The 16262-nt window shown below is 34.5% G+C and overlaps 1 protein-coding gene across 1 annotated transcript in view; it reads right to left on the bottom strand.

The window, feature by feature from the left end:
- LOC122793068 overlaps positions 1-16262 on the bottom strand; it is a 970692-nt gene that overhangs the window by 395138 nt on the left and 559292 nt on the right. Inside the window, exon 14 of the mRNA XM_044060776.1 lies at positions 3596-3683. Within this exon, the coding sequence (XP_043916711.1) occupies positions 3596-3683 (88 nt within the window). The remainder of the gene's footprint in view (positions 1-3595; positions 3684-16262) is intronic.

The following is a 16262-nucleotide window of genomic DNA, read 5'->3' as shown; positions in this document are numbered from 1 at the left end:
GAATACAGACAGAATCGTCTTTTAGTTTTTGGTATGTTTCTGTAAAGCCACCCAGTGCATATTTTGAGTGCATTGGGGCTTAATGGTATTTGGATGCATTGTTTCAATACTGTTTTGAGGATTTTAGCTTCAAGAAAGAGATTTTTAATTATGAAGTTTTGGATTGTTTAAAAGTGAAATGATTTACGGGGTTAAGAAAGATCACTTTAATAATTTATTTGCATAGTAATTATGTTGAGTTGCTTGACGTCCATATAAAGTAGTGCTGAAAGTTTCAGAAGTATTGTGTGGATACCATTGGATCTTATGTAGTTAGTGACATTGCCGTTTGAAAAAGCTTTATTTGTTAGAGTTTATCTTGCAATTTTAAAGATTTGAGTCTGGTTTGCTTACTGCGTTTCTTGCAGTTCACTGAATGCTTTGATAAAGACAGCTTTTGCGTCAGCAATGTTTTGAATTTGGTATTTGTGATCCAAGTTGAATTGAAGTTTTGCAGGATAGCGCATTTGAAAACGTATTTTCTTATTGATGAGATACGAGCAGAAAGGTGACACAACTTGTCTTTGTTGTTTTATGGGGAGAGGGAGCTCTTGTGAGATTGATATTCTATGTCCTCTCCATGTTAATTTCCTTTTTTGTTTAGCAGCCATTAGGCTAGCAGAAGTGTGTGCAGCATTTAGGATTTTTGCATAGATTTGTCTAGGTACGTCTCGTCTTGAGTTTTCCGATGTGATCTATGTGTACGTTCAATAACCATTTCTTTGGCTAGATTTTTGTTATCCATTACTATTTCTACGATTTCTTTTATTATTACTGTAAATTGAGTTTGATCAAATGATTCTGGCACTCCTCTAATAATAATGTTATTCCTGCGGCTTCATGCTTCGAGATCAATTATTTTTAGCTGTAGCTCGTTTATTGTTTATTCATTCGTCTTTATTTTTGATTTTAGAACTTTAATTTCTGATTAATATTCTTCTGTTTTAGCTTCATTGATGCTAAGTAGTGGCTATTTGTTCTATATTTGAACCAAATGAATTTAGTTTTTCAGAGAAAGCTTGAATATCATTTTGTAATGGCTGCAGGACAGTTTTAATGTCTTCAACAGAGTATGTAATTTCATTTTTTGATCTTAAGGACAGTTTAGTGGGTTTGTGCAGAGACTTGGCAGTTTTCTGTCTTTTACTTGCTGTGTCCTTTTCTAGAGATGCAATTGTAGATGGTTTGGTTTTCACAGTTTGTGCATCCATTTGATCTTTGGTTTGATCTTGTAAGCTAGGTATTTTTTTTAGTTTACTGTAGTTCTTTTTAACTTTTCCTTTTAGGCCTCAGATTTGTGAGAAGGGCCCAGCCACGCGGTTGCTGTCTCAGATCCCGGTGCTGATGTTATAGGTATATTAAGATTTCCTTTTCTTCTTTACTTTGGATTAGATATACAGTCAGTTTTCTTACTGATTAGGTGGGACAAAAACAGGGATATCCCAATCTATCGATCTGAGAGTTAGGTGTTGCGGCTGGAATGCGGATAGTTTTTTTAATTATAGGAGCAGCGTCTAATGCATGTCTAGTGATTAGCAACCATCTTGGAATCCCCAAGTCCCTCTGTGGTTCTGTCTTGATAAGCCAATTTCAATAAAAAGCATTGTAATAATGACAGAGGGACAACATTTTAGTCTTTAAAATATTGTCCCTCAGGCATTTGTAAGACAATACACACACACACACACACACACACACACACACACACACACATGCTCATACACAAACATGCACACACACACACACACACACACACACACACATACACACAAACACACACACACACACACACACACACACACACACACACACACACACACACACACATATCTTATACCCTGTATCCTCTCTAACCACTCCTTTTTTACTTTTTTTTAAATCCATACCCTAATACTGTTCTTCACTTTCGCTCCTCTGTGTCACATTTCTGGAAAGGAAAGGCCGTAGTGCTCCCGTAGATGGAATAACCACGATCATACTATATGCGATGCTCAGATATGCAGTTATGTAAGAAGAACAGAAAGCACTTAGGTAACCAGAATGGTCTTTAAGAAGCTCATTTGTTGAAACATTCAAATTCCCATGTGCTGTTTTGGAGTAATGAGTCAGATAAACTCTACCATCTTTTTTGTGTAAACACGTTTCTCAGAGTAATAATGGAATGCCATACCAGAGGTCAGAAGTTGAAAATGTATTCAGAATGAACCTGTTGCTAGTGTGAATCCAATACAAACTGCTTAGCAGAAATTGCTGTGAGGCCAGATCAATCTACTTTAAAACAGTACTCTATCTTTGGAAGACTGGTCAAGAAACTGGTGCACTATAATGACTGTGTATACAGTATAATAATGAAAAAGGGACAATATTTTAATCTTTAAGTAAAATATTATCCGCCTGTCATTAATGAGACATTTTCTGAGATTTTCTGTCTCACTAATGACAGAGGGACAATATTTTACTTAAAGACTAAAGAGTAAAAAATAAAAATATAAAAAAGTCTTTTTAATAATGAATGCCTTTTATTGAACCACTCTAAACAGTAAAAAAATAAGGAAGAACAGTGAGAACTTTGCAAATGAAACACAGCCAAGATGATTTCAGAAAAGCATTCGAGGTTGTTTTTGCTGATTCCTGCAACTTCTTCTTGTACCTCAATACTAAAATCAACAAAACCGACCTCTAATACTTTTCTGAAATCAGCTTGTCTGTGCTTCTTTTGCAAAGTTTTCACTGTTCTTCCTTAATTTTTACTTTTTAGAGTGGTTCAATCAAAAGCATTCATTATTAAAAAAATCTTTTTTTATAGTTTTATTCACTAACACTTTTTCATTTTCAGGTAGCAATACATTCAAAGATCTATTTTGGATGGGTAGTGTATTGTTTGCCACATTACTGACCTCTATTCAAGAAAATAATTTTTTAAAAGCCCTCACTGATGTAATACTATGTAATAAGTATAACTCTTGATAAAGCTTGGAGTAATATTATGATACACTTTTATCAGTGCTTCCTTCTTTCCTATACTCTGGTATAGCTGAAAGTCACTTTCACTCAGATTACTGAAGTACCGCTTGTTACTGTTGTATGATTACACTATTTTCTGCATAACTGGAACTGAATTATTACTGCTGCAGTGGATGCAAAAGAGTTTAACCAGCCTTTCAAAGGAGATATATTAATTTTAAGACACACAGCCACTACAGAAGGCAGGAAGTAAATCACTTTCTTTGACAAATCTCACATATTTAGAAAAATGATAGTTTAGTTGCTCCTATCTTAGAAATTAACTCAACATAATTTCTTTTAGTTTACCATGTTGAGATGTAGCAATGTGGGGTACTATAATGGACAACAGGAAAGTAAGAACACAAACTCAGGCTGCATACTCCTGCAGTCTTTTCTTATAGTCTCTGTAAAGCTATTGCTAGCAGCACTATCGGTCATGCTAAGTGCATGGTAAAAAAAATGGTTCATTGATCTTTTTTTGCAGATGGATGCAGTTCAGAAAGTAATGCTGTGCTATTATGATTTATATAACAATTATGTCATTAGTTACCTTATTAGCACTCTGGCAGTACTTCTGCAGCTGGGCTTCTTGTTGCCGACTGTCCCGCTGAGTCTTGCTAGGGGAATGTGCTGCCTCCCTTCCGTGAATATGCCAAGAAAGTAAAAGCAGAAGTAATAATGAGTTGTGAAGCGATGAGTAACACAAGCTACAATTATTTGTTTAGTGACAACAGTTCTATGCTGCTCGACATATACACTATGGTTATCGGCTTTGATAAACAACAGTCTGTATGTTTTACTCTACTATAATAGGAATACTCCACAATAAATATTATACTACTTGTGAAATGTGGTTTGTGCCCTACTTAAGAAATATCCAGTCTGCTTACCTTGTTAGCCAGTAATAAACAGATACAAAGTTATCAATTCTGAGTGGGGTAAATGGCCTGTATTCAGATAGGAGAGGATGGCTGTGTGTCTTGGGAGGAGGAGAAAGACCTCATGAACATTAAGCCTGAGCCATTTTGGTTTCATGGCAAATATAACATAAGGTCCCTGAGAATGGAAACTATATATCACTGAGAAAAAGTAGTGGCAACCATACCTTGTTCAGAAAGTCAATGAGTTTTACCTGCTCCTTTAAAGTAAGTGAGAACATCACAGTATTCTAGAAGCAACTCAGGAGCTGTATTGTCTCAAGAAATTACAGAAGCCCTGTGCTACTCCAAGAGGAGTGTGAAAAATGTTGTGTTCTCTGAAAGTGAATTTAGAGACGTACCTTGTTCTAAACGTTTAGTGATTACTGCCATTATTGTCAAGGTGGCGCACTCTGGAGGGAAGGTCCAGAAACACCTGTGCAAGTCTCTGCAAGTGCAGTGAGAAACATGTGGATCTATGGAAGTGCAGCAAAAACTGAATTCCGAATGAAAACCGAATAAGAAGTATTTCTTTGAATGTTGAACACGAATAGCACACTGCTGTAAGTGGAAGTTGTATTATGCTTTTCCCACTTGTGCAGATGCCTGACATATCTGAGATCTTAATTTTCACCCATTTATTATACTTGTACACATGGTAAATGGCAGAGGAGCATATCAGCTTAGACTTCTAACAAAAATAATTTTGAACACAAACCTAGGCAGAACTTTTAAAGAATGGTGAACGAAGTGGATGCATTGACACATTTTAAAACATGTGACTCATTCTGGCAGATAATATGTATATTTTTAAATGTAATAAACATAGTACACCATTCCAGTTTTTCTCATGCTAAGAAATTACATGAAATATTTTTTATATCTTCCCAAGTTTCAATGGTGATTTGATAGTCCTACAGAACTGTGAACAAAGCAGACCTTCACCCCCAGCTAGAAGTTAAATAAAGGTACATTTACCCCTCTGCAGTAAAACTTTGTGTTGGTAGTGGATCAGAGAGAATACTTTAGATTTACAGGATTCAGTTATAACATTTGTTCTAAGATTATGCATGCCCTTACTCTTTAGCTGGAGGCACTTATCCCTAAACTTGGAAGCATAGTCAAATACTGAGTATGCAAATGAGCACAACATTGGGGAAGGGCAAATTGAAATTCCCCCACAATGCATTCATGATTGCAGTTATTTACAGTCTTAATAAACTGCTAAGGATTTGGTCAGAACATAAGATTACATATTTATTTTTCACTTGCCACAGTGACTGTCAGATTGATAGTTTAGTTTATAATAGCATGCATGTATGATTTGATTTAAACACTGAAATATGATAATATCTGTTTTATTTTTAGTGTTATTTTAAACACTGTGTGGTATTGTTACTGACATATACAGCTTTGTTTGCATCATTGTCATATTTCATTAATTCTGCTCAAATCATACTCTCAGGCAGTGGTTGAAATAGGTACTTCTGGATATTAGTGCATTACACTCACGCACAAAAAATACTAACCCAAAGAATCTAAGTAGAGTATGTACCAGGTAATTAACAGAACTAGGACCAAGTGTTAAAATCTAGCAGTTCAGATTCAAAAAGCAGTAAGGATCCAAAGGATCAAGTGTATTTATTCCAATGCAGTTTGATGGTCTGAAGTCTAACAATGCCTATATTCATGTATGACTTGTACTTAGATATGATGGCTTACAATGTATCCATGAATATTTGAAATGCATTCTGCTTCCCTGAAACTTTTTATAAACTTGTATAAAATTCTGCATGCAGCTTATACTGTCATTAATGTTGAATTTTTTTATTGTATTGTTATCTTCGTGGAGTTTTTCTCCCTGGGCTTCCACTGAAAAAGTGGTTTCACACAGTGGACATTTTCAGTAAATGAAAATAAAGTAAAATAACTAATGACTTAGAAGTCTGATGGACAAATGATTAGTTTTATAGTCAGAGGATTATGTGCCTGTGGATGGTACTACAACCAGATAAATAATAAAATGGTGAATTTCAGAATACCATGCATGCCAGCAAAAAAATCAGAATCCTATAGCAGAAGTCACAAACAGCAATTCTAATCCAAATTATGGCAAACTCTGAGTTACATTTTGGTAGGAAGATTGTTTTTTTTTTTTTTGTCATATGAGATTCTGTTCATTCTTTGGGATTATGTGCTCATAATCACAGGAAGAGAATATAAGGTAACCTATAATCTATGAAACTATCTATAAAGGTTATAACTGCCATGGAGTACAGTAATAATTCAATGCACTTTACTGCAATCCATTGAGATTAAAATCAGTAAACGTTACAGGCAACTATAGCCATTGTAATAAGACTTATAGCAGGGAGTTTCTAACATACAAATGAGCACGTTTATCATATTTCTTTCTTTTGGACTTCTTCAGCTCACTTTTTGCAAAACCTTAGGTCATTCGTATGCATAAAGGCCTGTTAGCGATTTTGTGGCTAAACGCAAGGAAAGACCAATTGTGTGAGTCATAAGAGGATAAGAATATAAGATGGATTTAGTTACATGAGATGGTCTTATCAGGATTAAGGAAAAGGTCACTAACTGGCTACATCTGACATTAAAGGAGCACGTGGATATAAAAAATGAGGGGAAATATATGTCTTCTAATAGATTTCTGTGACTTTGGCACAACAGTAAAGTGAATGACTGCTTTTTTTCTTATTGCCTCTATTAATTAGGACTAAAATCTGGGAATTATTTGATTGTATCAGACTCTGCCCAGATTATTAGATTTATTGTTTCAGGGAGTCAACCTGTTTGGTTTGGTACCTAGTTGTTAAGTGAAAAGATGTAGTAAATGTGACTGCGTGAAAGGTTTGTTTTTAATGAATCACTTAACTGCAAACGGCCACAAACAATGTCATGACTAAGTATGCAAGAGTTAAAATGATCACAGATTTTTATTTAACAGATGAGAGTGGATATATTCTTGACAGACTAGGTGATTTGTTACCAAAAGAGAATAAAGTGGTAGGACTAGGACTGAAAATTAGGTGACTGAATTTGATCTCTGATTAGATACACAGGATCATGTGACAGAATGCCACTTCGGATAACAAGCCAGAAATTGCATTTGGTCATAACCACATTAAACTTTGAAACCCAGAGTTTTATCAGCTGCTTAGGCTCACAGACAGAAAATTAATTAATGAGTTATTTCATACAACAGTTATAGCCAAAGACAGGCTTCAAATAATCATGTAATTTTGTCACTTTCTAGAGGTTGCCTTGACTGATTTTGGCAGAGGATTAAATAAAAGATTTTATTTCCAAATGCTGCACTCACTTGACGTTACCCTTATGATCAGACATCATGAGTTAGACCAAGGAAATTAGTTGATAAAACCATCAGGAATGGCCTATTCATAGGTCCATATATATGTACCAGGCTAGTTGTCCTTATGGGAGATTTTAGGCCTAGCAAGAGACAGAATCAAACCCTGTACCTTGTATCTGTAAGGTAAACACATTAACCATTATATCAACCCTCCAACCCTTAACCCCTGTTTGGTGATTAGTCCTGTAAAAACATAATTTTGATGACTGTTTTTTTTCTAAACGATTGTACCAGTAGAAATTTTTCAGATAATCAACTGACTTGATCTACTATTTCATAGCAGTGTGACTGGATCTAATATCACATAAAGTGAAAAGGGTCTGTTTTTTGATTGACAAGATACTGATTGACACCAGTTAAAAAAATGTGTTATCATCCCAAAGATGAAATGACTGCAGATTATTATTGGATATGTGAGTAGGGGCATGGCTCACAGATGATCACGTGACTTTGCACAGTTCGAGAAATGGAGTACAAAATGCTGATGGCTTACAATGACTGTAGTAACAATTGATAGCATAAGTTCACAAAAAAAAAAAATAATGTATTAGCATAAGTACAGAGGAACCAAGTAACTTTAATTGGATGATAATCATAGTAAGGCAAGGCCAGCCTTCAAATGATTATGTGACAGCATAGCTGGCCTTAGGCACAGGCCAGTTAGGGTGCCTCTCTAGCAGGGGAGCTATTCCAGTAAACCGAATCACATAAATAGACCAGGATGGGGGCACCAGGTGGTGTGGGGGTGCTGTGAAGCCCTTTTGTCTAGGGCACCACTTGCCCTAAGGCCTACCCTGTGCGACAGATTTAGTATAGATGATTAGGCTGGATTAGGCTGGAAAGTTCTCAGAAGGTCAGATGAAAGATATAAGAAAAGAAAAGGCAACTTGATTTGGCTTCATCAGTTCATATGATTTTTTGTGTCTTTCGGCTTTTCTCGGTTAGGGGTCGCCACAGAAGAACTCCGGTCTGCTAATGATTGGTAGTGGATTTGTATGTACTGGGTTACCAGCCCTGATGCACAACCTTCAACGAAGGCACGCCCCATTCAAGTATGCCTCCACACAGAAGACGCTCTAGCTGAGAATCGAATGAGACAACGTCTTAGCTCATATGATAAACTTAAGTATTTGCTACTCAAGTGACTAGACTTAAAAAGATCATGTGACAGAATGTAGTCTTTGTTAATAAGCTGGCAAGATTTGCATACATGGTATCTTGTGCCTTAGACTGGGCCTACGTTCATAGGAGGCTGTGCAGTAGATAATTACATGTGCCACTCTGGATTCCAAAGCTGAAGTGCACGGATCTGTCCCTTGAATTTATCATGTAAATGTAGTTTACCTTTACCATCTACTACCAGTATTACTCACAGAAGAGTAATGGTCTGGTTTAGATCAGTGTACTAAATGACTAGCTTTTGCAGTGAATGCTTAGTAACTCAGACTACCTTACATTCCATTAGTGCAAATAAAGTTTAAAATACTAAAAAATGTTACAGCTGCTTTTAAGTAGCAGGTGATATGGTGAATGTTTCCAATTTCAAAGGCCTACATAGCAGGGTTTGACCCAGTAAACAAGTTACATATGTGTCCTACTGTAGGACAGGTGGGACCTATTTACAAAATCAGCAAATCCATGGGGGATACCTAGATTACACATTATAATGAAAGAATAAAAGGCTAGATTTTACACATACAGTTATACCATGATAATAAAGTAAATGGGATTGGGAGGGTGGCTTAATGGCTAAGGTGTTTGCCTTACAAACACAAGGTGCAGGGTTTGAGTCTCCCAAGGGATAAATGGCTAGGCTTAAAATGGCTCGCAAGGGCAGTTAGCTTAGTACTAAACTACAAAATGGAGTTACTCTTACAGAACTGGAATGCAGTAACTTGATCACAAAACAGGATGGGTAGCTTGCCTTCACAAAGATTTATAAATGGATGACCCCAAAGAATTGTACTGACATCAAGTTAGAGTTTTCAGCTAAGACATTCAGTGATTTGAGTCTGAACTCATAATATCCTACACATAGATCCTGCCCTGCCCCCAACTACATGACAGTAGGGGGCCAATGCTAATTTTTTGAGTAAATGAACCATCATTACCATGTCTGTATTCTTCAGCGCTTCATACTTACACATGATTAAAACAGACACTAAATGAATAACAGAGTCAATTAAACATCAATGTATAGTTCAGTCAGGAGAGTTGTACTAAGCTTTTTATTTTCAATAAAATCTTGATCTTTTCTATAAAACTGATGTTCCTGCATTACCCTAAGTATTTCATTATTTTTAGTTTGCTATATCTCAATATGGTCTGATGGGGGAACTACCATGCTGTCAGATTTCATTGTATGGTTAAGTTTATGTCCACCTCATGATATAGCTGTAAGGGGGCTGAGTTAACGATGGTGAGAACAATCTTTTGTCTAACTTCACTAACACTCAGCAAGAATATTTTGATGTCTTACTTTTTTTTGCTATCTTCAGCAAAGAGCCAGTGTATCTTTTGTCATTATATCCATTTATTTTTGTTAGTGGCCATGCCTTACATGCTTAACACAACATTTTAAGTTACATTTGAAAATTATGTTTGAAAAAGAGCCATACAGTATATTCCTTAAACCCAGAACAGTAGTTTTAATTTCTAAGTGAAGTATTGTAGCTGATAGCCATCTGTGATTGATGCAAACATAAACAGATAGACTGCAGTCAGTATCTATGTTTAAAACTTTTATTGACCCTGTAGTTAAACAACAACCTGCCTTATCACTTTGTTTTCTTACATAAATAAGTGACTATATTGCAAATTCTTATTTATGTATGAAAACAAAGTGAAAAGGTGTCATGCCTTAAAATCATTTCATGGACCTTTTAAAAGTGGTCACAAGAAAAGGAGTTATATAATAAATACGTTTTAGTGACATTTTTTAAGTGATTATAAACAAAACAATCAGTTTAATACAAACAATTTTACATTCTATTCAACTTGTCACAAAATGTGGTCTAGAATAGATTTTTTCTTGATTTCAGAAAGTTTGATTATTCTAGATCCCAGTGTTACCGTACAAGCTCGATACTTATCATATCATTCTAAAATTATTTTAAATTTTAATAAAGACCCCAAAAATAGCTTATCACATAGAGGGTACAATGGGACCCTAAATCCAAATTTATTAAATAAAGAAGATATAATTCAGGAAACTCAGGCTGTTCTTGATCTTCTATTAGTTAGTTTATCTAAACAACAACATTTACCCAATATTGAATGGGTGACAACTAAAGCACAAGTAAGAGGGATTTTTTTGCAAAAAGCTACCTATTATAAAAGAATTCAAACTAGAGATATACAAAGACTGGAAACTAAAATCAAATCATTAGAACAGGATTTAATTAGGAAATTTAACCAGCAAACAGAAAAAGAACTATTAAAATGTCAAAAGCAGCTCTTTTTGGTCCAGAATAGTAGGTTGTCGTTTTATGAACATAGATTGTTGGCAAAATATGCTAATCATATTGAAACGCCTTCAAGGGCATTAGCTAGAATCATTAATCAATCGAAAGTACCTTTTCAGATCACTGAGATACAGTTAGAAAATAATAGATATACAAAATCTGAAGATATTATGAGTATTTTTGAAATGATTTATTCTCAGCTTTACAGTGATTGACAGGAATCTTTCACGAATGGGATTAACAGTGATTTTTTGCAAAAAATTAGTTTTCCAAAAATTGATGAAAACTCTCAAATAGATTTAATTAAGCAAATTTCCCCTGGGGAAATAATAGATACAATTAAAAAGTTGAAATCTCATAAAGCTTCAGGTCCAGATGGATTGACTGCAGGGTTTTATAAAACTTTTTGTGATTCCTTTGGCAAAATACTTCCACATATATTTAATTATATGATTAACAATGGAATTAGTGATCCTCACTTTAATGCATCCAGAACAATTCTTATACCCAAAGAAAATACTGACTTTCATAACCCGAATAACTATAGACCTATCTCTCTTTTAAATATTGACATGAAAATTTTGACATCTATCTTAGCTAATAGATTGAAGAAGGTAATAGACTCAATAATATCTAATGAACAGGCCGGATTTATGAATGCCAAACTACTGACAATACTTTATCACTACATACATTAATTTCTTATGCCTGTCAAAAAATATTAATGTTTACGCTCTCATTATTGATGCACAAAAAGCATTCGATAGAGTTTTTTTGTAGTTTTGTTCAATGTTTTATCATACTTTAATATACCTCAAGAATTTATTTCAACATTACAAATATTATATAATAACCCATATACAACTTTATATATTAATAAAAATGTTTCTAAAAGAATACAAATTAAGAACGGAACTTGTCAGGGCTGTCCTTTATCTCCTATATTATTAAATCTGTATTTAGAACCATTATTTTTACATATTAAGCAAAATATATTTCATAATGCTGCAATAATTTATGGCACTAAAATATCTATGACTGCCTTTGCTGATGACCTCAATATCTATTGTACGACTCCAATTTCAGATACTAAAAAAATACTAAAGGCAGTGGAAGATTTTGCTGAAGTATCCAACTACAAAATAAACCTTAAAAACAACAACTTATTTCCTTTGAAAACACCAAAACCTTTTTCTCTTTTACCATTGGTAGGACAAGTTAAATCGGAGAACAAGATAAAGTACTTGGGTGTTATCTTTTCTACAGGTAACAGAGATTTCTATGTGAATAATGTTAAGTTTCTTTGGGATCATATATTGTCCGACTTGAGAAGATGGAATAATCCGAAATTACCAACAATGGCAAAAGTTTCAATAATTAAAATGAATGTGCTACCCAGAATTCTGTACATTTTTAGAGCCACTCAAGTCTTGAGCCCCAGGAAATTTTTCAAACAAATTCACAGGGAATCGGCTAAATTTATATGGGAACCTACGAAGACTAGAATATCATATGACAACTTGATGACTCCAAAAAATAAAGGAGGCCTAGATCTACCTAATTTTGAAATGTATTACTTAATAATAAATTCTAATAGAATCTTAAGAATAGTGTACTATGAGATTTCTAGTAATAAATGGTCACACAAATGGGTAGTTATAAATCATAAACACATTGAAAATTTGAATATTAACCCGAAAGCTTTACCCTTTTTAAGTAAAGATACTTTTAAATTATTTTCTTTAATGGAGCATATTAGAGTATATATAAGTCTAATACAAAATCTTTTCCAATCATTAAATCTCTTGCAACATATGATGATCTTTCAACCCTTTCATAAGAACCCAAATTTGAAAATTAATAATAAATTAATAGATCTTAAAAATATCCACTTCTAATTAATCTAACTTTACTTGAGATATATCCATATCTTAATCATTCAGTTCATGATATGTTGCAGGGGATGAATCTTCCAAAATCTTACTTAACAATTTTGAGACAATTAAAGGATCTCACTATAAATTACTTTAAAGACTTTAAAATTGATGAGGAAACGTTAACTAACTGTTCAAACTTATGGTTAACTCTTAGACAAGATACCAAATTTATTACCTCTACAAGTGAACTGATAAAAGAGTTGAAATACCAAAATCAAATACTCTTGTCAAAATATTGGAAAGATAAAATACCATTGATAGAAGATAATAAAATACTAAAGGCAATTAACTTAACAATAAAATCAGTTTCTCTCCAAAAATTAATATTTACACAATTGATGATATTTAATAATGCCTACTATACACGCCTTAGCTTGCATAAATTTAACTTGAAAAACTCGCCCAAATGTCCATACTGTAAAGATCAAATGGCAGACCTCTTGCACATGTTCTGGAGCTGTAAATGTATATACAAGCTTTGGAATTCCTTAAAAATCCAACTACAAAAGATGGGTTATCAACAGTCTACACTTTCTTGGGAGTTCATGATTCTACATATCCCTCCTAATAATTTGGATAGAACCCAAATGATTATACGTATGAATATTTTCTTACTAATGAAACTTTATATAGCTACAAATTGGTTGACTCCATTCCAAACCTCATGGGAAAACTTTAAAGGTTTAGCCATGAAACATATTTTAGCACACAAACTTTTATTTAAGGATAATAAAAGGAATATTAATCACCCGAAGGTGTGGGAACAAATTTTCAACATTATATTAGCTTAATGTACCAAACTCAGTTCAACCCCAGGACATGCATACTTAGTTTGAAAGTTGGTAAGAACAATTCATTTTAATGATAGTAGATCTTTTGAATTTTGTTATCACATGCTCCTTTCTTTTCTTCATTGATGTTGTTTAACGGATGGAAGCATTTATGTAAATAGTGTACATAGTTTGTAGTATGGGTGTTACTAGTTTAATTTGGGTATTATTTGTATCTTTTTTTTTTCTTTGCTGTATAAAAAAATTTGATAAAATAATAAAGATTTATTACTGAAAAAAAAAGTGATTAAGAACAAAGTTGTTATGCAGTAAATGTACTTTAGGCACCTTTTAAAGGTAGACAGTCTAGGAACCTGGTAAGGTAGTAAATTCCATTGCAGAGGACAAGTGACTGCAGCAATGTTCTTTATCAGTAAGTCTGTGAAAGAAGATGAATGTGGTTATGAGGCTTGTGGATATAAAGAAAGCATATGACTATGTAACGTAAGGTTTTGCAACAGGACTTGCAACACAGGGAAGCCACCTGGTTTTTGTTTTATAGAGGAAGAGATATTTGGAATTTGTTGATTAAAATAAAATGCCTTCAAAGTGAGTACACGATTCCACCTAGTGTGTGTATTTGTGTGTGTGTGTGTGTGTGTGTGTGTGTGTGTGTGTGTGTGTGTGTGTGTGTGTGTGTCTTCCCTCTAGACAATGATACTCAAGGACAGCATGTCACACTGCACCAGAACTTTGGATAGCATCTAGACAGAAGGCACAAGGACTGCAGCTTCTAACTTCTATATTGCTTCAATTTTAAAACAGGTTTAACACACAGTCTTATTTAAGCCTGGACATTTGTCTGCATGTAGCCTGGTTATCCATTTGTATTCAGCATGTTCTGTCTCTGTAACATGCTATGAACACTGCACGGGAAAGTGCAAATTTATTACTTCTTTTGTCACATGTACATTGAAACTTCATCAGAAAAAAAGATGAACAAATGTGACATATATGCATGTGATAATATTTCTCTACATCACTGACTTGCTCAATTGGTATACACTACAATGACTAAAATGTTTTAAACTCAGTAAATCAAAAAGCATAACAAAACAAAGTTTTATGCAAGGTACAAGCCCCCTACGTTCTCCATGGAGGGGGTAGAGCTATGGTATTTGCAAGTACCAACTATAACATTACAAAACAGTGAGGAAAAGGCAGAAATCCCACTCCTGCTATGTAGTGATCCCTCAAAACAAATGTCAGCATCCTGTGCTGAATCAGCAGTTGAACAAAACAATCCTTCTAACTAAATGTTCTGTGTAACAAATGTACAGTGTGGAAGTCACTGAAGGTATGGGAGTGCTGGAAACGTGTTTTGGAACTTGTGTGTGTGTGTGTGTGTGTGTGTGTGTGTGTGTGTGTGTGTGTGTGTGTGTGTGTGTGTATATATATATATATATATATATATATATATATATATATATATATATGGTGATAGCTGCTGTTTCGTTATATTAATAACATTTTGTAGGATTTAAATGTATTTCTCTAACAGATGTATCTATTTTTATGTTATGTTTTTTTCATTCTGGGTTTTTTAAAATGAGACGTTGCTTGCATTTCTCTAGGATTAATCTGAAACATAATAAGCTGTAACAAATTATGACATAATATTTATTCAAGATATAACATGTTACAAGTTTAAGCAGTAATTAATGCCAAGAAGAACCTAGGTATGTAAAACAGATTACGATCTTCCAGTTTTGTGCCTGTAAAACTGGCAAAATGTTTGTCCTACATTATAATAGCAGTGTGCACATGATTCTTTTGGGAGAGTTATTGTCAAAGTTTGCTAATACATGGTAACTATTTGACAGTAGTTTCTGCCCTGGCTGGGGGGAGGGGGTGCAGACTCAGAGTGTGGGTGTGAATTATGTCCCAAAGTTTGTGTTTCAAATTTATGTTGGTTAGGAGAACTTGCTGATTTGTAGCCTTACCTTTTTACAGTTTGAAGCATGCCTTACTACTCAAAAAGGTTTTATTTCTATGCTTCCTAGACACTTTAAAATTTGCTACTTTTAAGCAGTAGAAACAGCTGTTGTTGTGTCTTTCGGCTTTTCCCGGTCAGGGGTCGCCACAGCGGAACTCCGGTCCGCTAATGATTGGCAGTTGATTTTTACGTGCCAAGTTGCCAGCCCTGACGCACAACCTTCAACGAAGGTGCTCCCATTCACGCATGTCTCCACGCAGAAGACGCTCTAGCTGAGAGTCAAACTGATCAGCGACTTACTGTGAGGCGACAATGCTACCGCAGCACCACCACCGTGAAGCAGTAGAAACAGTACATGAATGAATAATGCTTTTGCTTTTTATTGCTATATTTTCATATCACTGACAAATGCTGAAAACTTATTAAGCATATATTTTTTACCAGTACACTTGATAGTCAAAGTACACTTGTGTTTCTAGTTATTTATATTTTTCCTGTTACTTGTTTTTGGTATTTCATTAGGGGTTACAAATGCACACAGCATTCTTCAGATTTTGAGGTTATCAGAAATAATTTAACATTCCATGCAATACAACCTCAATAGGTGCAATTCACCCAATGCTGTATCACTTATACCACAGCACTTTACATTTTTATCATTTAATGTCAAAAGTCCAGAAATTAAGAGAAGAAATATAGTGAGGTTTCTTAGGTAGCAGAATGGACATGAGGTAGCTGG

The sequence above is a fragment of the Protopterus annectens genome, chromosome 1.part0 (genome assembly GCF_019279795.1).
Source record: "Protopterus annectens isolate FY-2018-M chromosome 1.part0, PAN1.0, whole genome shotgun sequence".
NCBI classification, from domain to species: Eukaryota; Metazoa; Chordata; order Ceratodontiformes; family Protopteridae; genus Protopterus; species Protopterus annectens.
The sequence above is the reverse complement of the archived record's forward strand: the minus strand, read 5'-3'. Positions and strand labels throughout refer to the sequence as shown.